The following is a 24,648-nucleotide window of genomic DNA, read 5'->3' as shown; positions in this document are numbered from 1 at the left end:
GATGTGTAAAGGAAATGTCTAAGCAATGTCAACTGAATATTATCCTGTGCCATCAGACAACAAATCAATTACAATGGCAAGAAAAATCAGTAATTCCATTAATTTCAAATTATCATTTGATGTGTATTATCAACACAGGAAATATTACTGTCCAAAAATGTTGGTTCAATTGTTGGGAGTAATTTACCCTTTTTGAAATATGTAAGACATAACACACTGCAAAATATTTAATATTAAAGTGCTTTTTAATATCGAAAGATACAATTTTAAGTTCCTTTTGATTTTAAATCCATGTAACCCACAGGGCTTCAACACTTAAATCAAAGTTTTATTAATTCAAATACTCACAAAAAATATAGTTTGCAAAAGATCTTTGTATCCTCCAAAAATACAACTAGAATGCAAAGATGACAGGCAGACAGTGATACATACAAGGAAACCACAAAGAAAAAGGACAGTTCAACTGTTCCCAATATTTAATAAACAAGCTGAGTTTTGTCTAAAAAAATTATGCTGCGGTTGAAGTGAATTTTTCATGATGGATTTTTCTTTCCTTTAATTTTTACTTGTGTCCTGAATACAGCAGTTCAAGTCCTACGTGGATAAGTATGTATCCAATCACATGTTGGGAACAACCCACTCATCAAATGCTGGTATAGTTTAGTCACTCATTCAAGCCAAAATTGCACAGGTTTGACAATTTACTGTAGGTGTTTATGAAATGAAGCAAAAAATATTTTTGTGCATAAATTTGATAACATTGAATAACCATCATTTTAAACAAACATTTTTTTTTTACCCCTCAAAGAACAAGTGAAAACATGCATCATTGTCTTTATATTCAATAAGATAAGGAGTAGTCATCTTTAGCAGCAACAATACTGAAGAAATGAATGCACCTATTATAATAGACAGATGAATACATTCAAAGTGGAGGACAAAAACCGGGGAGATACAGTGATCCCACATTCTTATTTCATATTACATACAGCGGCATAAGCTGCCATCTTATTCTAATCACTAGCGCCCCTCAGTGTAAACATTTCCTTCATTAGTAATGGGTAAAAACAATGAAGGGGAATGACAGCTGCAAACACAAATATCAATATTTATGAGCAAAATCAGTTCTTTAAATGTTGAGGATTCAAAGCCTATTCATTTGCATGTACCTATTTATTTTATCACTTCAATCAAGAGGTGCATTCAACAAATCATACAATAAACATAACTCCTTGATGTAAGTGTACACCCCCCCCCCCCCCCCACACACACACACCCAAAGACAGATGGACCCATTTAATTCTCCAATATAAATACAAAAATGAGCCTACAGAGTGTGAGTTTGGGTGATTCAATTCACTGTGGTTGTATTGTTAAGCTTGGCCATGGTCATAGATAGCACTTTACAGACTGGAATAGCATTGTTAATGGCACAAAAAAATATTGGGCAGGTGAAATTCTGGCAATTCCACAGCAGTTTTGCCTAGGTCAGCTTTCAGATATCAGATGTATATTTAGGTGTATATTTTAAATCTGTCTTGAAGCTATAGAAAGGAACAAATCAGTGGTCACTAGCATATTTTGTAAACTTTCACAGATACAAGGTGACACGGTGTCACAATATATAAGGTCCTCCCAAACTGCTTATGACTACTGTTAATAAACTGCTGTATAAAAAATACACCTCATGACATGTTTCAACTGTTGGAGACAAAAAAATCACAGGTGATATAAAATAAATGTACCAGTTATTCAGTAATTGTCCTTTTGACTTTATTGCATGTATTTAATAATCTGAAGTAACTACAAGTCAAGCAGATCAGTTTCATTGTGATTATATACTTTAACAGTAATAATGTGGCAACAGTTAAATGTGTGTTTTTTTTTGTCCATTGTGTTATACTGCCATCTACAGGTTAGATGCAGTGAGTCCCATACTGAGATGAGAGATTTAAATTTGTACTTCAGGCCACTGAATAAAAATTATGATGCTAACAACCAAAATCCAGCTCCCTTTTAAAGTAGATGCTCCAGGTGCAAACAGATATTTTCATATTATGACTACAAAATGGTCACTCAACTTTCTTAAGTAACTTGGTCACTTGAACACAACGGTCACTTAAAGGGAAAAAAAAGAGACATTGAAAGACAAACACTGAGATGGTGTTTGCTCTGTAACTGACAGTTTTCACTCCCCCATATCCCAGCTATCAATCAAGTAGCATACAAAGATATGGACTTTGACATATTTATATTGTGTATGTATATCTATACACACATAAACACACATACACACGCACGCACGCACGCACACCTCTGATATAATAAAAAATAAATACATTAACAAATACAAATTATTTTGTAATTGGTAAAACATGGGGAAAAGGTACTGACTATTCTCACAAGAGAAAAAAATGCAAGTTTTTTTCTTTTTTTTTGCCATATCCCTACTAACACTTTCCTATTGTAAGCCTCTAAATCACTCGTACAGTATCATGATTTAAAAACAGAACCATTTTCTGTGAATCTGTTGGGCTCTGTGAGCGATTTGGCCTGCTGCTTGTGCTTACACAGGTGGTCACAGCAGCCAGGTACAATAGATGCTGATGATTGTTGTTGGCAATAGAACCTCCACTTGGCTTTGTCAACCAGCAGTGAAAACGCACTCTTTTGTCCCACATTAGAACATCCGGTAATAAGTAATACAAAACCTTTATTTTCCCATTTTGATTTTGAGGCTTGTTTCCACATTTTGCTTTGTAGTTTTGCAACAGATCATTACATTATCTGTGTATCTATATATCTATCTATATATGTATACACAGATACAAAAATCCTCTCTTTTCATCAATAAAGACAATCTTCATGCATAATGTATATCCTTATACTTTTTTTTTCATTTTTACTTTATAAATTTTTCATAAATACATTTTTTCAGTTTAATACTTTTTTGTTATTTTTTGCATTTTGTATTTTTTTTTCTTTGTGTTTCTTGCTGTAGTTGATTGTAGGGGTTCAGAATTCCAGGGATTCTGTTTCCAGGAGCCATGCTCTGCTCCTCTCAGACACCAGGGGGCGCCCTGCAGTGGCATAAGACTAGTTGATGAGGTTGGGAGAAGCTCCACAGAAGGGCAGTGTGTGTCATAAAAACAAAGGTCTTTCATTATCTCAGTTCAAATCAAGGAACGTGTGCCCTTTGTCTATGTTTTTGTTCCTTTCAGTTACAAAATAGCATCCCTTAATAAAAATGCTTACTACTACCAACAATCCCATAAGAAAGGGTCCTGCAGCAGATTTAGGACAGGTTGGCAGTCATATGGAGGTGGCGGCGCCCCCTATCTGCAGAGGTTTGTATGCACAGCCTCACGCTGGGGTTTCCTCTTCTTGCCATTGCCCTGGTGATGTGGCTTGTTGCTTTGGTGGGCCTTGCTGGTGGCGGAGGCACTCTGCTGTCCCTGAGCACTTTTGCTAGTAGGGCGAAATTGTCTGTTTCCTGTCTGAAAAACAGAAACATTGCTTCTAATTAATCTAACAACACGACAAAACTTCAGGTTATTGCCTCTATCACCAACCTGGTTTGTCTTGGAAAACAGCAAAGTGAAGTCTCTTTAGTTTAAAAGGGGAACGATTGATTTATGGGAATATAAGGATATGTTTTGTACAAAGGGCTAACGGCTATCAAGTTTAAACATAATGCACTTAGTTGTACTTTTTGTAGGCCACTGAATAAGCCTGTGATAAATGGCTAAATGACAATATGTAAATGTAATAAAAAAGGTTTTTGGTAGTGATTTTTTTTCCAACAAAAAAAGTCAAAACTTCCAGTTCTGCTTCATGGACCTCAAACTTAACTCTCATGTCAGCTGAAAATGTCCAAATGAGCATGCTGAAACACTCCATCCCTGGTCTGGGGTCCCCTACCTTGCTCTTGTTGATGTTGCTGGTGGGGCTGCTGTGAGAGTGGCCCTGTGCTCTGTGTGTGGACGCACCCCCGGAGGTCTCTCTGTGTGAGCTAGAGCCCCGCCCAGCCAGCTGCTTCACCGTTTTACAGGGGGTTCCATCAGAGTCCTGGGGAAAGCAAAACCCCCAATCAGAAAAATGTAATGATGAAAAATGTAAGGATTAAAGTCAATTCAAAAGTATTGAATACAACTGGTCATGCAATTACTCTCACTGAGTCCACAACAATATGTATACCTAATTGTAATAAATATAATTTATAAAAAATAATTATAAAACATACAGTGTGGCCACAGGTCTAGGCATCGTCTCTGCAACCATACAAGCAAGCTAAAAACAAGAGCTAGTATGAGGGTGGAGAAGGCATGTAGATCAGTCCATGGGTAAAGGAGGCGTGTGGGTGAGTGTGTGGAGGTGGAAGTCTGGTAAACAAGTGGTGGGATCGAGGTGGAAAGAGCTCTGAGGTGAGAAAGGGGCACTACTCACAGCGTCACTGGAGCTGGAGGCTGTGGAGGAGGGTGATGAAGCCGAGGAGGAGGAAGAGGAAGGCGAGGAAGGGGGCGGGGACGAGGAGTTGGAGGAGTGGTTGCTGCGGGAGACCTTGGGCAGCACCACCACTTCCTTAGACAAGTTGTTGTTGCACTTGTCCAGCTGCCGCGGCTCCACAAGCAACGTCAAGTCATTCTCTGCAGCGGAGCAAAAACACAGAGATTGAGTGAAGATCTGCTCTTTTCCTCACAGGGACAGTAATAGTTTGTATTTCCAGATTCTTCAAAAATGTCAAGATTTCATACCATTAAAGGAGGGGTCGTTTTGAGACTGGGCCCCCCAGTGTTTAGTGATCCAGTCCCTGTATTCTGCCACTTCCTGGGTTACTCGGATAATACGGCCAAGTATGCTGTTAACAAAGCAGAGATGTTGGTTTAATTTTTAAAAAGTACAAAGAGTAGGGATGTTTAAAAAAAAAAAATAGTTGATAATGACAATATTCCTTTACCACACAATACCCCGGTGTCTCACCTCTCTGACTCATTGTTGGGATAGTATTTGGCAATGGGGGACACCGCGTGGCTAAGCACTACGTAGGCATAGTCGAAAGCCTGTTTCACTTGCATGGCACCGTATGAGCTGCGGCCAACATCATTGCCTGCACAGGGAGAAATGCAGATGCACGGTTAGTTGCAGATGCAAGAAGTCGCAGAGAAAAAGGGGGGGGCGGTGGAATTACACCTAAACCTTGTCCACAAATTGGTTTGGTTTAAACACTGGTATATGGTGCTGACAAGATCCAAAACTAGGGTTGTTACAATATTAGAGTTTTGAACAATGTGAAATCAGATCAGTTTCAAAATATTCAATACCTTCTCAATACCACAGCAAAAAAAAGCAAAAACACATCTGAACTCCAAATAAGAGAATTTTATTGTAATCAAAGTCAGAATTGTGGTTAGCCAATCTGATTTTCAATCAGCACTGAAGTGTGAGGTCTGTGTATGGTGGCAGTGTATGGACATAAAGGGAAGGTTTTTGCTATTGATTGACTACGATTGTTACAAGAATGCAAGGATGGAATTTTCATCAAACAAGAACAGATAGCTCCAATACTTTTGCCATTTCAGTGCTATTAAATGCATAATGAAGCTTTTTTGAAATATAGAATCTTGGTAGTATCAAAGTGTCTAGATTTTTGGCAGCCTTATCCAAGACAATTAAAGCTTTGCTCTGAGATTAGCATACAATGTACGCCTTTCTTCTCAGTTATTGCCAATGGTCTGAGCAGCTTGGTAGGGAACCACTTGCCTGGCTGCAGGGGATCTTCAATGTAGAGCATTGAGGGGCGATAGCCATCTACCATGTTCTTCTGCACCTCATCTTTGGCCACATAGCATCCGCCATCTTTTATCCGGATCCCCGTCTTCAGGTAGTTGAAATGTCTCCCATATAGCTCAAAGAATTCTATCAACAGAACCCCGATGTTGGTGTTGGGGCTGCTGGCATCTTCTCTGTAGTGCAGCTGGGGGATGAGGGACAGGCAATCGTTTAGATTCAAGTATCAAATTCTGCACGCATATCACACACTGTACGCATCCAAGTCATTAGATACACAAAATACATTGAATTGCTTCTTTATTGTACCAGCATAAAAAATGTCTCTGGCACCAATTCTGTGTTCCTTGTAGTCATGATGAGAGCTATCAGAGAGCTCCACCCTACACAAACTAAAATACAGAACAACAAAACATGCACTGTCAGGCCCTCCCCCTCTATAAATACTACCAGTATATTATTACAAAAAGGGTTATAAAAGATGAAACGTTTGCATGATTATTTTTAAGTCAACGAAGTTGCATCTTGCAATCTTGCACTTGAATTCAAGGAAGTCATGTTACTGGACAGATAAAGACTTAAAGTAAGTGGGTGCTGTTTTTCTAACCTGAAATTCTCCTCCCAGACAGAAGGCTGTCACCAAATGACAAGGCTCACTGGGTACTCTTTTTCATAAGTAACACCACCATGAGGTAAACATTTTCAGACATAGCAAACAATGATTTTGACACTGCTTATTCATCGAGCAGTATCTAATCTCTTTCGCTTCTCCACTCAGAGCGAAAACCTGACCCCACCTGCAGGAAGCTGACGGCCATGAGGAAAAGGCTGTACGACCCGATGCCTCCAGTGAACACTTCATTCAGGTCCCTCTGCAGCAGGAACTGCTTCAGCACCAGAACCAAGTAGGGAAGCACAGGGTATTTCTGCACAAAGACAAGTACCGGACATGATGTCAGCACCCCCATGTGGACGATGTTTTAGACACACACATAGTCATTCGTCTCCTTGTGTTCTTTCAGTGGTGGATCTGGCGCATGTCTGTCCCTGCTGAACCTCATGGACAAAACAGCTGGCCATTTACAATCTGAAAAGAGGCAGCTGTTCTGCACTGAAGAAACACACTGAACTGAGGTGCACACTACTCGGGCATGGCAGACGTGCAACGCATACTATCCCTGGGCCACTTGAGACATGAAAGACGGAATATGCAGTAGCAGCTGTCCCAGCTACTTTTGCAAGAAAAAGCCTGTTACGAGTTCTGTTAATTACATATCAAAACCACACGAACAGACAGCTCTGAAACAGGCTCGTTTTCACACCCTCCATACTCCGGGTGTCCTCCCTCACCTTTTTGAACTCTTTGATGAGGACAGCCGCTTTGACGCCGTTCTGCACGTTGAAGCTGATGTCCACTTTGACTTCGGTGTGTAAATCCGTGAGCTTGATGATAGGCACCTGAAAACAAGGTTAACACACACACACAGTACTAAATACAAAGTGGGGGGGGGGGCCCTCACATGCCATGCACACTCCCTTTCCCGGGGCACAACCACATTCGCAGTATTCGGCAGCACACTCGCAGCACCACCGGCACCCACCGTGGCCTTGTCCAGCACTTTGATGGAATTCTCGTCGGCCACGTTTCGCTTCCGCAGGGCTTCTTCCAAAGTCCACAGGGGCAGGTTGTCCCACTTCCCAAACACCACTAGATCGATATCACTGAAAGCAGAGCACGGGGGGGATCAGTCCAGAGTCCCAGCGAGCCGCGAAGCCATACACACACAGATTAATTACACTGATCCCACTGACGTGTCCCGTGTTGTACAATGGTGACGACAAATTTAAGTCTTGGGAAAACAGAGAAAGGGATCAGGATCAGCACTGCTAAAATTACAACACAGTCTTAATCCTGGAAAAAGAGACCTGCCAACAGCAATATTATCTGTGTATAACCATTTCATTTGTCCTTTAAAGCTTAGATATCCCCTCCACAACCTTTGTTTAGTCTAACAGAGTTTACACGAGCAGGTGTACAAGAAGGGTATTCAGATAAGATGCCAGGGAGAACAATGCATATTAACCTCATGAACAAGCACACAAACCTGAGGAGTGAAAAAGGCTCACCTTGTTGGTAAATAGAGTCCAGTGCTAAAACTTCCAAACACCTGAACCTGAAAAACAAAATGGCATTTCAATTACGCGCTGTACACCAATTAGCTTTAAGTGAAAATGAAGTATGAGTTATATAAAGCACTATGTAGAAACATCACATCTCATGTGGCATTTAGTGCTTGATTGTAGAGGAAAGGTGAAAGCAACAAAAAAAAATACCCCATCTGGCCTAATCTCATACTTCATCTCAGCTTGCGGTGCCAACGTCACAACATGAGCGGCTTCTGCCTGTGGACTCATAGTCTTAAACCTACCTCTATTCACTTAAATCATGGTTTACCACATTATAAGAGTGGGTTAAACCTTAAATCTTCTTAAAGACAGCATGTGATTTGGATGTAAATGAAAAGAATGGTAACCGCATCTCTGGTGTTGCTGCTTTGGAAAGCATATAGCCATGGGACCTGAGGTGAACCTATTCAGCTGTAGCTGGATTCTAATGTTGTTCTGTGCTTCCGTTTGCTTTAAACCTGTTTCCAGAGGACCAGCAGGCACTGACACAGCTAGCAGGACCCCATAAGGAAACATGGGCAAGAGGCAGAGCTCCTCCTGAGGCTCCTGGCCCCAGGTCTCAGCTCTGTTCACCATATACTGCACAACAGTTTCCAAAAGTAGGGGTACAGAAAACAGCATCCTTATCAGCAGGCTGGCTTAAAGTTGATGGAAAAATGGACACCTGGCAGATTATTTTCCACAGGAGAAGCTGATTGAACCACACAATGCACCACATGAGACAAGGGAGATAAGACAACTGCTTTGAAAACTATTTTCACAGGGCCTGTGTCATGCAGATTCTTGAGATTTACACCTCTACCCTTCAATCACCATTCTGCAGAGCAAAGCTGAACCACAGTGAAATCTAGACACTAAATAAATCCTCAAACAAAGCCATATAATTTCTCCTTACAGTAAAATTAAAATACTTGATTTTGTCTGGTTAGTTGTGAAGGGGTGTGTTGTGAAGGGGAAATAAAGCACATGAGAAACTGTGGGTGTGGTCTCAGTGAGAGGCCAATTAGGCGACTTGTATCTAATGACCTCAGTGACCACCTACTGACTGAGTGTGGCCTAACTGAGCACAAGTTTTGTCAGCGTAGGGAGGACCCTTACATCAGCACTGGGCCACAAGTCCTTGATGACCCCCTCAATCCTCTCCACCACCTCCATCCTCATCCTCTCTTCCTCTGGCCGAGGGGACATGTATTCATAGAAGTCCTTGATCTCCTCATGCAGCCTGCAGAGAAGAAAAGAGAGAGGGACATGAGACGTGAGAGAGGATCACAGACCCAGACAGAAGCGAGGGGGGCCAGGAACACAGGACTTCTGCCGTTAGACATCCACCAGTACAGTGGAGACAGTGGAGTGCGGTGGCATGAAATTTCATAGACACTTCCACAGAGGCTGAAAAATTAAGTAAGTCAGCCTACATTAAATAAGGCTGTATCTTGCATGCCGTCCAGTTATACACTCTAAAGTGATAAGGATGAGACGCATTAAAATGGTTCTCACATCCACCACATAAGCGATAAGACTTAATCAGCCAACAATGATTATTACCTGCCAGACTCCCAGTGCAATGAACATTGCTTTTGAGTTGAAATGCAGCTCTCTCATAGGATGCTGATTTTATAAAATATATTTCATATATAGATGAAATATATATATATAGATGTACTGTGTGAGTAGTTACTTTTCACATTGATTGCTGGAGGCAGGAGGAGAGAGGTAATGAAATACTTGATGGGGTTACAGGAGGGTTGGAATCACGGTGCAAACGAAGGCAATTCCACATTTCATATCAAAAAGTAGAACACATCCGGACAAGCTGACCACACAGCCCAAACCAACCACACAGGCCACCAACTTGCTGCAGGATGAGGCTGTACTTAAAATGTAAGAAGTAATATTCGGAAGCATCCATCTGTCATTTTGGTGTAGTTTGGTCCTGTTCAGCTGAAATTGCAAGTACACATTTGGGGCTCTTTAACACTATCCAGTCTATGTCATGTTTTACTGGAGAGTTTATAGTGACCACAAAATGGGGTGAACACAGCTGGAGCAGTGGTCTGTTTTGACTTTCAATGTAGGCTGGGTGACCTGTTTCACAGGCAGAAGTAATATGCTCCATAGCTATGCTGGACCTCTCTTGATCAACAGTAAGCCTGACAAGTTTGGAAAATCATACTTTACATAAATAACAAATATCTCTGTAGCACCCTAAAAAGTGGGGGGTTGAAGCTTACAATGAAGAGAGTACATGCTGTTCCCTACTTCCATTCTTTAACATTCTGGTTGTGAAACTAGATAATGAACTGCAACGCCTGAACGCAGGCTAGCTCCACATTGTTGTGGTTGAGGGCGGCTTTATGAGTTTGCCACAAGTGAACATAATGTGCCGGGATGTTCTTATTTGGCCCGGGTAGTGTGCGGTGGACGGGAGGCTGGCCGCAGCGCTGAGTCTCCACAGCACGGGCTTTCACGCTGACCACATGTGGCCGTCCACGCCTGGCCAGAATCACCAGGAGGCTTCTGTAAATAAAGTAGGATTCCAATGGCAGCCATTCAGCGCCGCTTCCCCTGGCAGGAAATGCAGAAAAAAGCAACTTCTGCCATTTAAATCATTTTTCATGTGAAAACAAACATTCAGGAAAAAAAAAATGGATGCATTTCACATATACATTTCTAACGGGACACTGAAGGCTGAAAAATGAAAGAGTGCAGACTGGCTGTCATTTATTTCTTCTACTATATGGAAGTATGAAATAAAGCAAGCAATAAACCATTTTCTGTGCTGTATAAAAAGCCCAGAGGGTGCAGGCGATTGCTTTCTAACTGTTCTGTCCCCCATCACAGTTTAAAGTGTCACATTTTCCTAACAACTACCCACCATTGAAATGTTCATTTGTGGAACCATATTGAAAGGATTAGGAAAATATTTTACATCATTCTCATACAATGAGTCTATGATTCTATCAACTAAAGGTTTGACTGACAGATTTTCCATATCCGTTTTTTAGACAAAGAGAACAGGAAGCTGTGTGGGGTGACAAAGATCACATTCTGCATTCTGTTGGTTCTCTGCACTGATTTCCAAAACCTAAGCATCACTGAGGAAAACATCTTGAAAAGGCTTATATGACATTGCGTTTCACTTGGTCTTCCAGTAATCCTCACAGTCTGATAAGGTCCAGCTAAGAATAGTAAATTATCAATGTCAGATTGAAAAAAATCTTCAACTTGGCAATTTCACCTCAAACATCATCAAGGTGTGATAGGCAGCTATGAGTTTATATTAGCCACTGCTTACATTACTACTTACATTTCTGTGTTCGTCTGACTAGTCTGCAATAAACTTTACATACGAAGCAAGCCTGCACTCACATGCTGGACTGCCACCTTGATTTCAAAATACTAAGACAGATTGATAACATCTGTCTTCCAAAAAACTATGACAGCCCAAACTATGACACTGCATGCCAAAAAATACAAAAAAAAGACCAAGTTGTCAACAAGATCTACCAGTCTATCAACTATCACCAAGGAAACACAAATATGAGCATTTCTGCAAATGAAAAAGCTTTCTATTGTTGACTCAAAATGAATGTTTGTATTAGGATGAAGTAATTTGTGGAAAAATGCCAGAAAAAGCTGAAATTCCAGCTGGCTTTTCAATCCCACAAGTCAGTACAAAAATCAGTGACAATTCAGCCAATTTGGCTGAAAATAACTTCAACTTGGCAGCCCTGCTCAAATATCACATCAAAAGCCTTGCATGCATCCAAACAAAAAGTCTGTACTTCTTCAAATACTATGTCGATTACGTCAAGCAATTCACTATCCTTACTGAAGTCAGTATTAGAAATCGTTGTGCAGACTGCATTCTCTTAATGGCTAGAGTCAGATAAGCGTGTAGAATGCCCACATATGCAAGAATGCATGCCATATGTCTCCAAGCAACAGATATACATCTTAATATGAATAAAGCATAAAAAGAGATGAGTTGGTTTAATGGGACACAGTAAGGGACAAGAGAGTCCACCCTAATTGTCTAGGAAACCAGCTTATTCATTTTAAAGTATGTTATTGGATATAGTGGACATGAATACTGCAAATGAAAAGTGCTGACACCAAAATATGATTGGAACATTTAAATATTTTTGCATATAGTATGAGAATGTCAGCTCATTCTGGAAGGAACTGGAACTCACTGCGTCCTGTCAGATATATTTTTGGAAATTATGTTCCCTTAAATCCAATTCTCTGATATTTCTGCTTTTAGTAACTACATAAAATTTAACTTGTTTGGATGATGAAAGCAAATAATTTAATTGTTATTATATTTTATATATTTAGACTTATACAGTGTTTTACTGGGACTAAGTATTTTTAGTCTGAAGCATTGTCTAACAGTACCACACACAGTGCTACACTAAGAAACACTGTGAGCTGCAGTTGTTCTTTTACTTAAAAAGAAAAAACTTCAGGTCATTAAAACATTGAACTGAAGAGGAGCTTTTAAGTCTCCAAAGAGCAGTAAATTTGGGGTACTTTCACACTCTGTCCCTATGTAACCCACAGCAGCTCAACTGACAAAAGACCCAGTTCCTGAGGTCGACTGGTTCCAGGCGTATCGCTCATGAAATGGGGCAGAGACCCACAGGCACACAGGCTCTGCAGAAGCGATCTGTCGGGCCTCATTACCGCTAGTCACCATGATGGGGACAGCAGTGGACTGAGGAGACCAGCAGGGGTGAGGGTGCCGGGCAGGGCACAGGCATGCTGAGAGGGGCTCGCTACTCTGGACATTGCAGCCACATCGCAACATGGAGAGGGGTCTGCCCAGGCACTGTGTTAATGTCACCCTCCTGTACCACCGTGCAAAAGCTTGTCTTCTGTCTTCTGTGCTGACATTGAAAACAAGCTAGCGAAAAGGGGGAAAATATCGATGCCAATACAAAGAGTTTCATTTCAGAGCCCACAGCCAGGTTCCATCGGGAAAAAACAGAGCAAACACAATGTCATTTCAAAGTCTAGGCCCGTCCTCTTACAGAGAAATGGTGTAACTATCAGTTTCATTTCAGGGCCAATGAATCAGTGCATAACATGAAACACAGACCCGCACCGTGACTGGAGGAAGTTTCATTTATGCTGAAAGGCCCAGTGCACACTTAGCTCCCAATAAAAACAAGGGACAATAAGAGTTCTGCCCATCGTAACAAATTCAAAGTGCACAGTCACAGCTGAAGAACACAGAAACCCCTTTACCCCTGACTTGAGAATCTTGAAGCCTTTATTATTAAAAATTATGTAACACTCTGAATGCACAGCATGACAGCCAAGTGTTTTACTTGACACCAAAACGCTATGCAAAGCACAGATGAAAAACAAGTTTGTGAGCAGTGAGAGAACTCAACAACTGTTCAGCAAAACCGAACAAGCGACCTTTCCACTCAGGAACGATAAAGTAAGTTTACCGAAGGGCTTCAAGGAGGCAGTGGGTGTGGTCCTTCTCTTGTAAACAAACAGAGCAGAAACTGCTGATTCAGCATGTACAAGTTCTTAGTGCGAGAGTTCCACTCTACTCCTGCAACAAGATATCACACAAAGTACACTATCGGACACATCACACGGAATTTTAGCCCTGCTAAACCAGGCCATTTCTCACTAAAACTACCCACACCCACACTAACCCCACACCATACCATAAATGTTTAGCCACAAAATTTCAGCACCCTAAGCCATGCAAAGCCTTTTGTTATTGAGGCACATGCACAAATAAGAACTTCACGTTGAAGTGTAATTGCACAATATAAGGAATTCATCCTAGAATTCCACATTAGGCTGTTTGGAACCACTCCATTTATAGACGCAGAGGAAACTGCAGAGACTCATGCATTTGCCATAACTTTATTAAACGGGAAGAAAAACAGTGATGAACAGAGGCGATGAAGTGTTTTACGATCCTGCTGCTGTTAAGTGGCTATCTGCACCCACAAGCCAGTGGAATCCTTGTTTGTAAACACTCCCAGCATTCCTAGAGCTTAGGAGCACCATGTGTAACCCCAGCACAAAACACAGCTTTCCTGCCCTGAAGTGGCCAGAAGGCTTTTCTAAGCATTTTCCTTGTATCTTCAAACAGAACAGTGGAAATCTGATATTAACTCAATTGGTCTCATCTAAACTTTAATCATGCTACTTGCTCACGGGCAAGCACCTAGCAGACATTGCAAACACTGATATCTGAACCTGGGATGATAAGCCCTTTTGTGTTATGTTAATGTTATTGACAAAAATACTGACATTTTCAGCAAATGTAAATGATCAAGGTCAAGCTCTCAGGCATTTGCAAGGGCTGCTGTATGAAATGACACCAGAAATATTTTAACAGAACTTACTTTATGCTGCATAAATTCTCTAGTCTTTATTAAAAATAAGTTGAAGGTATTTCTGAACAAGACAGTCCCCGTATGATTTGTCGAATTGTATCCAATGGACTTCATGAAATCTAATTATTTCAAAACAAATTATAACTTTTTTTTTTTTTTTTTTTTTTTACACACAGTCAAATACCGCTAACAGTAAACTATTTATTTTGATATTTAATGATTATAATGGGCCTATGCTGCAAAGTCCAATATGTATATAATTCTGTGTTCAAATTTACCAACAATATGGTGACAAACAAGACAACTTAACCAAAACTGTCCAATGTTCACTTCAAAGGCAAGCTCGTGCATCACTACGTTACTCAAGAGCAGGAGCACCTATATGTTCTTTGGTTGCAGACGAGACTACTTTGTTGACAAATTGCCCTGCCTTGCTAAACACCCTTTTTCTTGGGGAATCCTGGTGGAGTAAACAGCAATGAAACATTTAGTGCGCTCTGCCTGTGCTCGGTCAATGAAGTGGCGCACAGACAACAATATTTCAGAAGTCTCTGTTTTTATCGTTTTTTTCCACATGGCTACAATGTCTTATTCAGCAGAGGAAATTGCTGCTACATTTGTATGATGATCACATGCTCTGATGCTTATTGTAGTGAACATCTGTTCACACAGAGTAACAAATGTATATCAACGCTTAACAGGATTCAGTGGAAGCAGAGACCCTTAGAGTGTTTACAATGGCGCTTGACAGATTGCTAGATACAGTCTGCAGACTACAGGCAAAATAAGTCAAGCTGGACTGAGCAGCCTCCTTATTAAACTTGTTAAGTTAGTAAATTATGCTCATTCTGGCTTGGTCTCTGAGAAAGCAAAGGTTGCAGAACAATGGATCAATGAAAGTAGCAATTCAATACAAAATTTAGGTACATTTTGTTACTGAACACAAAATGTCGATCAGATATCCAGAAGGCACAGCCAACATAACATAAATCAAACTCCTTATGCAGTTAGGAAAACAGGAACTAAAACAGAATTAAAAAATGTATTTATAAGGAATAAATTACTTCAGAATTACATTAACTCAGCACAGAATACAAATCTAAAACCCATGCTAAATATTGAATACAAAACTGCAGTGAAGAGAAAGCATTTGTGTTCTGTACAAAATTATATCAAATGTTTTTCATAAAATGCCAGCTGCAACAAGGTCAACGTCAATGGTCAGTTCCAGTATTTCCTTAAAGGCGGCTGAAATTTTTTCCATTTCTGAAAGTACTTTTCTTAAAGTCTTAACAGGCAGCACAGACATTTGCAAAAAGAAAGTGTAGGTCTAACAAAAGTGTGGTTTATTGCAGGGATAATGTTTAAAAATCATTTCACGTCCCTGGTCCCTGCAGAATATACAGTGCTAGGATATGGAGGATGCCTTCTACTCATGGGTTCCTGCCTCATGGCTTGCATCTCTCATCACAAAAACAGGCTGCCATCTCCTTGGAATCATATGGTAGACAGCTGCAGGAGCTTCTTCCTTCTGACTCAATCTGCCTGCTGGCTCTTGCAGTAGCAAGCTGCTACTGATACCTAGGTCCAAAGACACTTAAGCAAAGAAAGAGAATAACTCAGATTCCGGTATGTGACAGCTCTTCAAGAGACCAAATCAAGAACAGCATGGTGCATTAATAACACTCACACATTCAGAAATAAGATGATACAATATATCCTATTAGAGTTGTGCTGGTGTTCAGCAATATTGAACGGTAGTTTTGAAACAGCACCACAGTATATCTGTTGTACCAGGACACCAGCTATTCCTCTGGTTTATGCTGCTTAAACAATACAACTTAATCAGCCATAATCTGGCTGATTAATTTATTTTCTAAAATAGATGGCAACGGCATTTAGTCTGATAAATCTAATACATTTCTTTTTAGGCTACTTTGTGAAATGTTTTACGATCACATAAATGCTTTGAAACAGCTGGAGTGTGATTTATCTGTGCTTTTATTGTGGTACAAGTAATAATTATCATTTGTAAGATGACCAAAAACTTGCTGGTGACACAGAGAACTGTGATGTTTTCAGCCTTGGTATTTTTATGTGAAAATTTTTGAACCAGTACAAGCCTACAAACTATGCTTCTGGTTGGGACTGAAGGAGCCAGCCCTTGAAATAGTAGTGCCCCTCACTCACCAAAATCAGGTAACCACATCCATATGCCCTGCACAGCATGTTGCCATCTTCAGTTTTTGACATTTTCTTTTCCTAGATCACTCACATCAAAGAAAACTACTGCATTAAAATCATATGGCTATCTGACACTTGCTGTACTATTATTGCAGGAGATAGGAAAAAACAGGAAGCGAAATATATAACCAGTGAGGTTAAATGTGTGTTGGGCAGGGGTGTGTTCTGTGTGTCATGTCTGTAGGAGGCAGCACACATTCAGATGGAGGAGGACAGCAGATAAACCATAAAATAGGCCTATTTTTTAATAATGGAAAAACATTTTTGTGTCCGTCACAATGCTGTAATTTGCCCCTTACTCACTCATTTATTCCCTCACTCACAGGCTCACTGAGAGAGCAGGAGGGACAGCTCTTCTGCGTCATGTATCATCCCACCCTTGGGCTTAAATTTAGTCTGTTCAATAAGCTGTACAGTTCTAGCTGTTAAATTAAATAAAGCTTTTGCTCCTCACATTGACCAGGAATTTTCAACCACAAACAGAGATAACAAAACAAGTGTAAGAACCTGCATTTCTGCTATAATGGAGATCTGCATTTAATGGTTTTGGTTTCTCCCTCTAATGTAACATAAACCATAATAATAACCTCCAGATACAATGTGATCCCATACCATAAAACACAGTTATGGTTAAAAAAAAAAAAAAAAAAAAAAGATGGGGCCACACTGCAGGGAAGAGAATGTCACATTGACCCTAAAGTGTAAACACGGTCCTGTTTGCATTGCTTTGGCTTTCAGCTCCTTCCGAGAAATCCTTGAATGAAGGATTTAAACTGCTGGAGCAAAAAATGGAAACACATTCCACTCCGCACATGCTGGGGCTGAGTTCATGAGGGCTCTCCACACATGTGACTGCAGGTTATTTTCCACCACGTTCCTCCCACACCCATCATGCACTGCTCTTACAGCAAACACAAAAAAAAAAAAAAAAAAACCCGGCAGTGTGCAGCCACCCCATCCCAGCCTGGCTGCTGCCCAAGGCATGAGACCCATCACCTGCACACATAGCTGATAAAGAGAACTTAGCGCTCACTACCCTCTTTCTTCTCACTAGCCTCTCTGCTGAAACCCAGAGGGCAGACAGGCCTTAAATGGATTATTTCAATTTTTTTGTTTTGACTGAACCACTATGAAGGGATTACATAAACTTCCACTGGGAAAAAGTGCCGTATAACTCACAGATAATTTGTGAGTATGTAAATATGCATTTTATGACTGAGATGGACGGAAGATGCATACTAAATTTTAAGCCTGGCAATTCTATTGTTCACAATTAGCCTGTACTAATTTTAATCTTGGGGCAGCCGCAACCACTCCTTGTAATTTACTGGAGGTCTGCTGTTTGTCAGTGAAGAAGAGAGTTAACGTGTCAAAAGCTGTGGTATGATACTCCTAACTTTATAAGGAATGGTAGTGACCTATTCCTTCTTTGGTGAGCTTTCACACATTCTACAAAACCCTAGACACACTTAAAAAGATTAAACCACATGAAATATCTACACAGTATACAAGCAGACATTTCTAGTCAGTATTATGCATTCTTGCACAATAAGAGGGGGTGGAAAAACAACTTCCACTCTGAGGCCATTCAGCCAATCAACTGCATGGCTACAGAAAACACAGGAAACCCTGCCTTTAAACAAAAATGTGTCAAGAATCAAATGTCTCACTTGAAGGGTAAAATGCTACATTACACCAGTAATGACAAACACCAGGAATCAATTTCCATTTTATTCACACCTTTCATAACCTAACCATTAACCAATCACTCTCCTCAGTCCAACAATATCCATTATTACACACTATTTATAGAGCAATTCTTTCAGTATAACAGCCTAGTAAATATTTCATGCTCATTGTGTTCCTGATGTAATAGTTAGCTCTTTCCCATTGTTGCCACCGATAATCAGCCTCACAGTATATTTCTAATGTGGAAAGACTTAAACTGACTGGATTGCGCTTTTATCTTTATTTTTTACTTATTGGCAGAAGCCATGTGGCTTTGCTTTGCGCTGAATGTAAAACAGGGGCCTGGTCAGAACTGCAGTGCACTTTGTCTCATTTAGACCAGCGTAGTAGCATGTAAAAAAACCAGGAACAAAGTGTCTTTTCCCACACAGAAGAAGCACGTCTTTCACAACTGCTTCTTCTCATTAGAACAGCTGTAGCACAACCCCTCCAGTGCGGAGAAGTGGTTGGCTGACTGCTTGTGACTTCACAAAGCCTGGGATCAGGTTACACTGCAGAGAGGGGCTGGGTTTGTTTGGGAGAGCAGGGCAGGGACACGTCCAGCGTGTGCAGCATGTAAACACAGCCTCCCCCTTAAAGGCAATGAATATAACTCCCTTCTCTTCTGTGTGCATTCTTATCACCCGACTGTACTAAGAGATCTATGCGAAGGAACAATTTTGCATACTTTCAGACACATAATTTATTTGTAATATTTTTAACCTAATATTTACAAAAACGCGCCTTATCTTTTTTGCCTAAATGCAGATGTGTCAAACAATGTTTTTAATGTCCACGCAACTCTCTCCACAGGATTCTGAAAAAGGCATAACAGGCATACTTTACCAGGGAATGGGCAGTTATGTTAGAGGCATTGTTCTCTTGCATAGTTTTAACACAAATAAAAAAAAAGTACAGCCACATTTGCAAAAGAAAATATCTGAAAACACACACTGAAATCATGGTTTAATAGCAGACCTATACATCATGGTGTACAGACCAAATAGTACACTTGTGAGACTAATTCAATGAAACTGAAGTAGCGTTTTTCATGAATAAAATGGAGTTAAGTAGTCTGTGTTATTTCAAATGAAAACACAATCTCAAACTGTGAAAGTAAATTCCTTTGAGATCACAGCCAAATGTAGCCAGGTGTACTTCAATACAATAAATGAGGTTCAGCCCTGATCTCAGACTTTGCTAAAGGGTTTGCGAAAGCTTGCAATGGCCTTGGGCTGGTCTGTAAACACACTTTTACCCATTTTTCTGCAATCAAACACCACCCAAAATGCCTCCAACAACTTAGGTCTGAAACCTAACAGAATAGAGATGGATTTGCAAGTTTTCCTTCTATCAGTGACTTTTGCGACATCCTTTTTTCTGGTTGGTGGGTGTCCTTGCATAGATGCGACCAATGCTCATTTCTGGACAACAGATACGGCCCAGTGCTATGGGGTTTTATTTTTTTCTTTAAAAAGTAGAGCATGTAGGCCTTTTAGTTTTTACGTTTACTTTAAATAAATGGGTGAAAATTAGTTTATAAAATCAGACATGCAAAATGAAACATGAAAATCTGAGTTTAATATATTACACTTACATGGAAAGTGCATAAAGTCATAACAACTACCACCATATTGTCACCGATGAACACAGACCCATGTAGCAACAAAATGATTTTTTTTTTTTAGCATGCCACCTGTTGAGATTTCTCCAATAGATGGGCCTGTTCGCTAACCTAAATTGTAAATCCAGCTGTGAGGTTCACATACTGGTGCTCGAGATCACAAGGGTGAAAACTGTGGAAAACAAAGCAGGACAAAGTGAAAACCAGAGTGAAAATTAGTTTTTGATTTCTGAAAATCTATGGATTTTTTCTGAACATCTGTAAAAAAAATTAAAATCCTGGGCTTTAACAATGGGAGTTTAATTTCTCCTGACTACACTTCATGCACTGACAGCTGCAGTATCTGTCTAGCTAGCTACATGGTCAAATAAGGAAAAAAGACATTTCTAGAAAGAAAAAAAGGGGGCCTTGACCAATGAACACATAACTAAAGATAGCTAGCTGACTGCCAGAAAGCTTCACTATTTAATATTGTACTTCACTATGCAGTAGCTGTAAGATAACTGTTAAGTGGAAAAATACAAAGGAAGGCATGATTTGTGTGCAACAAAGGCAGGTAAGTCTACCTTGCAAGTCAGCCCCATACCAAGAGCTTTTAGACCCAGCTAGCTAGACTAACACTAATGTCTCTTAACATACATGTTTTTAAATTACAGCAAAAGTATAACAATATAAAATAGCTAATTTGTTGAACTGAGCTTTCGTTAAAAACATGAACAAAAGAACTACGAAACTGAAAATTGGTAGCTACTATAGCTAAATTCCATATTCAATCAGTCAACATCTGAACGCCACAGTATCCACCACAAATTCAAAGCTAATGTAAAAGCAGATCTGCACAGGTCATTAGCCCATTTACTTTAATTAAATGTAAGGAAATGTTAATCCTCTTCATTGTTTTTCATTGAGTTCACATCTAATTGATATTGCCTACACATTTGCTCATGTGCATCCCATACATTTTAGCAAGACTGCAACTTGCACCAAAAGACATAGCAATTGTGAGAGTGTAACTTACAGCATGTTACATGTCTATTTAGCATGATCAATTCCAATGAAACAATCTAAAAGTTAAAACCTAAAGTTCCAATCCCTGACAATTTAACAACTGCAGTTCACAAGCTTGAGTGTCTATATAAACCCCTGCTAGAGAAGGTGACACTAAAGTTCACAGTTCATAGGCACACACTTCCCTTAACTGGGGACCTTGGTCTTTAGCTCTGCATGCAAATCATACACTGCAGTTCACCACAGAGGCCAGACCTCTCCGGGGGTTTTGATCCATAGCACCTGTACAATGAATTACAATAACTGATAAAATAAGAAAAATATTTTAATATATTAAGCTTTACTGGTGTACTTATTAAATGTATTAAGTACACCAATACATTTTTACAAAATGTAAAATTATGTATGTATTCATTTTAAACCGTACTTTTATCGTGTAAAAAATGAATCTATCAACACAGCCAAAAAAAGAAATGCAACCTGTTTTTCAAATTAAGGCTAACTTCTACTTGCGTGTTACAAATTCACTAACGTTAACTAATATTTATGTCACCACCTAGCTAGCCTGATAGCTACCTAACTAAACAACCTTAACTGCATGCTAGTTTAAGACATCCCAGTTAGCTAGATGGCTAGTTACTTTGACAGGCGTCTTAAAAAACATTCTGTGATAGCTTCATTCAAGAATAAGGAGGAGCTCTCGCCGCAGAAATACCAGTAGATGACAATTAACTTTTAGCTATTTGGGCTAACTTAGCTTGCGCTAGCATACTAGCATACTATCTACGCATTATTGTAATAAATTGCATAGTCTACACTACTAACACCGTTAGAGAATTAGTCTGACAGATATTAAAAACCTAGATGACCAACACTTTTATATGGAAATGAACTTGCTAACTACTTAGCTAATGTTCGTTAGCTAGCGAAAAAAATCTCTAGCTAACCACTAGAGTTTGGGTGCACTAAAAGAGCTTAAAAAACTAACTGTCCATCATCAAATCTACCTAACGTTAGCTAACCAAGGATATCGGCATTTTCGTACAGATTGGACTGCCTATCTTGTATGTCAAACTAACGTAAACTGTCGTAAATTACCTAGCTAGCTAACCTTAACTAGCATTAGCTAGCTGTATCACGTGACAGTATCAGACAGGGGAAAACGACCAGAATGCTTAGCCAGAGTGCAAGTCAGCATGTGCATGACAGGTGATGTTTTAGGTAGGTAGATCGCTAACCAACCTTTTAGCTTGCTAGCTAGTGAACAGTGGTGTTTCAACAAGTTAGCTAGCTTGTTAACTTGCCATGTAGCCAGCTAGCCACTTACCCCAAAATCCCGTCGGAGTAGTTCCTTGCCTTCCAAGGCGTGCCCGTGTAACCTCCACCGCCCCCGACCTCATCAGCTCCGGGGCTGTTGAGCAGGAGGCTACTGTTGAAGCCGAAAGTGCTTGCCTTGTTATCTCTTTTCCTTTTGTTGCGATGCCCGTTGTCCGAGCCCCCTCTCCAGCCACCAAGGACCCCACCACCACCCACTACCCCTCCTCCTCCGCCCATCCCCACCGCTCGGTTGTTGTGGTTATTATTGGTTTCCAAAGGTATAAAGTCTCGTTGCTCCACGATTTCAGTTTGGGTCCTTGAGTTTGACATCCCCTGGTTCGTGGACTCACTGGTGCCTGCACTGGCAGCCCCGGTCTTAGTAGGCGTGATCACGTTAATCGTCCCCCCGTTACTGTTCTGTTTCGGACTTGACGTACCAGAGCCGGTGCTGTAGTTGTTGTTAAAGTACAGATTCCCCAGACCTTGCGTCGTCTCCCAAATCTGCATCCACAGGCTGTTTGCAGGTCCGAGCTGTTCTGGCTGAAACCAGGAAATTCTCGGATCCATCAAACGATGCTGCACTCTGCCTCCCGAGCAAGGCTCAGTTCGTATGCTTGTGTAGCTAACTAGTTAGCCAGCTACTAGCTGTGCAGGACTATTTTGCCTTGTAGTTAGCACAAATGTATCCAAACCAAACACTGCCAGATGGCAATTCATAAATAATGAAAAATACAGTAACCGATAGACTACTATAGTAATAAGACACAAACTGACAAGTTCAGTTTCCAGGATTCCGAGAGATGGTAGCGTGCGTCCGTTCACTGTTGCTGCGTGTCTGACCCCTTACTTCGAGTCGGGTCTCTCAATGGCGGACCATGCAGCTACTGCGCAGACTCATTAAGAGAGAAGAGGGGGCGGAGGGGCTAAGCTGGGCGGAGACAACCGAGGCCATTAGGCAACGAAGCAAAAACATTTGTCTTGTTACATAAGGACGACACTTTTCTTATTTGATACATTTGAAGCCACAACTGATATATCACTTGCTAACTAGTTACCCAATTCACATAGTGCGTTATTCTCCTTCCAAGCCTATCGAATCAAGACAGGATTTTTTTTGTCAGAAGACAAGTCCTGTAAAATTTTGATTCTGTAGCTCAATTTCAAGAAATGCCAGTCTGTCCTACCTAATGGTTTGTGCTAATGAATGTTTATACAGCCACTTATATGGTTATTTTTATATGTTATCGCTATTACAACACAGGCTGTGGTTCTGAGAAAAGTCTTCATAAAGATACGCATATGCTTGATTTGTATTATGGGCAGTAAGGTCATGCATTCAGCTATTAGTCAGCAGCTGAGTTTTGCAATGCCCATATGCCTGACTTTCAGTGCTGATCAACCAGTTTGCCTTTAGGGCCAGTGGTGTAGGTGCCCCTTCTTTTATCCGGCAGTCTCTTGTGAGGACTGAGTATGGGTTGTATAACTCTTCATGACAGCGTCATGTTTTAATTTACCATAAGATTAATTACATTTCTTCACAAGTCTTCATTTGTGTTGATGTGTGCAATTAAGTCATAAGCTTTAGTAGCTGCACTTCGCCCTTGAACCCATCTGCTTAATGACAGCTGTAACAATGATGATGCTGATAACTATAACAGTAACGTCTACAGTACATTATACGTTAAGATTAGTTTAAATGACTCTTAGCTGAATTTTGTGAACTTTTATATCATTCTAATGCAAAGCACATGCATGTCATACCAGCAATAAAGACCCCAAAGACTCAGAGCTTCAGGGTGATAATCCTATAAAAATACAGACTTAAGTTTGTACTCAAAGAGGAATTCCACACTGTCAAAGTACATAATGCAGTAAAACCCATTAATCTTAAAATCAAGATATGCTGACATAGTCCAGTTTGTCTTATTAATGCTACATGTTTTACATGTTAAATTTCAGCATTTTGCTAAAACCTCAGCATTCAACAAAGAGATTTTTGAAATGTTTTCACTTTGTATGTGCATAGTGCATTTTATCAAAGGATCTGAAAGTGTTTCATAGCTGGGTGGACTCATCTCAACCACCATATGTGTTACCACCTTGGATGACACACAGCATTTTGTCAGAGCACTCACCAAGTGTTAGATGTAATGAAGGGTCAATGATGTACTCAGCTATCACTGAAGTTGTGGATTAAGAAATCGGGAACATTGGAAGAGGCAGATGAGTATTTAAGCCATGGCACCAGAATACACACATACTCTTTGTCATAAACGGGAAGACTACATCCAGTCAATCAGGCACTCGATGTGACCTCTTTTCTAAAATACATCACCACGAACAGTACAGCATTCAAATCATTGGACAGCGGCAGTTTCA

General features: G+C 40.3%; 1 protein-coding gene across 1 annotated transcript; it reads right to left on the bottom strand.

The window, feature by feature from the left end:
- Positions 1-2,990: 2,990 nt before the first annotated feature.
- tent4b (terminal nucleotidyltransferase 4B) lies at positions 2,991-23,121 on the bottom strand. Its single transcript, XM_036543600.1, has 12 exons — positions 22,280-23,121; positions 9,073-9,196; positions 7,915-7,961; positions 7,389-7,509; positions 7,138-7,245; positions 6,585-6,713; positions 5,761-5,974; positions 4,981-5,107; positions 4,755-4,858; positions 4,447-4,646; positions 3,922-4,068; positions 2,991-3,497 (listed from the first exon to the last, which is right to left on the bottom strand). The coding sequence occupies exons 1-12, from the start codon at positions 22,834-22,836 to the stop codon at positions 3,336-3,338; spliced, it is 2,040 nt and encodes a 679-aa protein (XP_036399493.1). The 5' UTR covers positions 22,837-23,121; the 3' UTR covers positions 2,991-3,335.
- Positions 23,122-24,648: the final 1,527 nt, after the last annotated feature.

The sequence above is a fragment of the Megalops cyprinoides genome, chromosome 13 (assembly GCF_013368585.1).
Source record: "Megalops cyprinoides isolate fMegCyp1 chromosome 13, fMegCyp1.pri, whole genome shotgun sequence".
In the NCBI taxonomy this organism is placed as follows: Eukaryota; Metazoa; Chordata; class Actinopteri; order Elopiformes; family Megalopidae; genus Megalops; species Megalops cyprinoides.
The sequence above is the reverse complement of the archived record's forward strand: the minus strand, read 5'-3'. Positions and strand labels throughout refer to the sequence as shown.

Bases quoted from the DNA above. Each gene is read 5' to 3' on its own strand.
- tent4b (XM_036543600.1), bottom strand. From the start codon at position 22,836: ATGGATCCGAGAATTTCCTGGTTTCAGCCAGAACAGCTCGGACCTGCA. The intron at 7,246-7,388 runs GTGGGTGCCGGT...CCTTGTTTTCAG, and splicing joins AAGTGCTGGACAAGGCCACG to GTGCCTATCATCAAGCTCAC. The intron at 6,714-7,137 runs GTGAGGGAGGAC...GTCTTTGTGCAG, and splicing joins TCATCAAAGAGTTCAAAAAG to AAATACCCTGTGCTTCCCTA.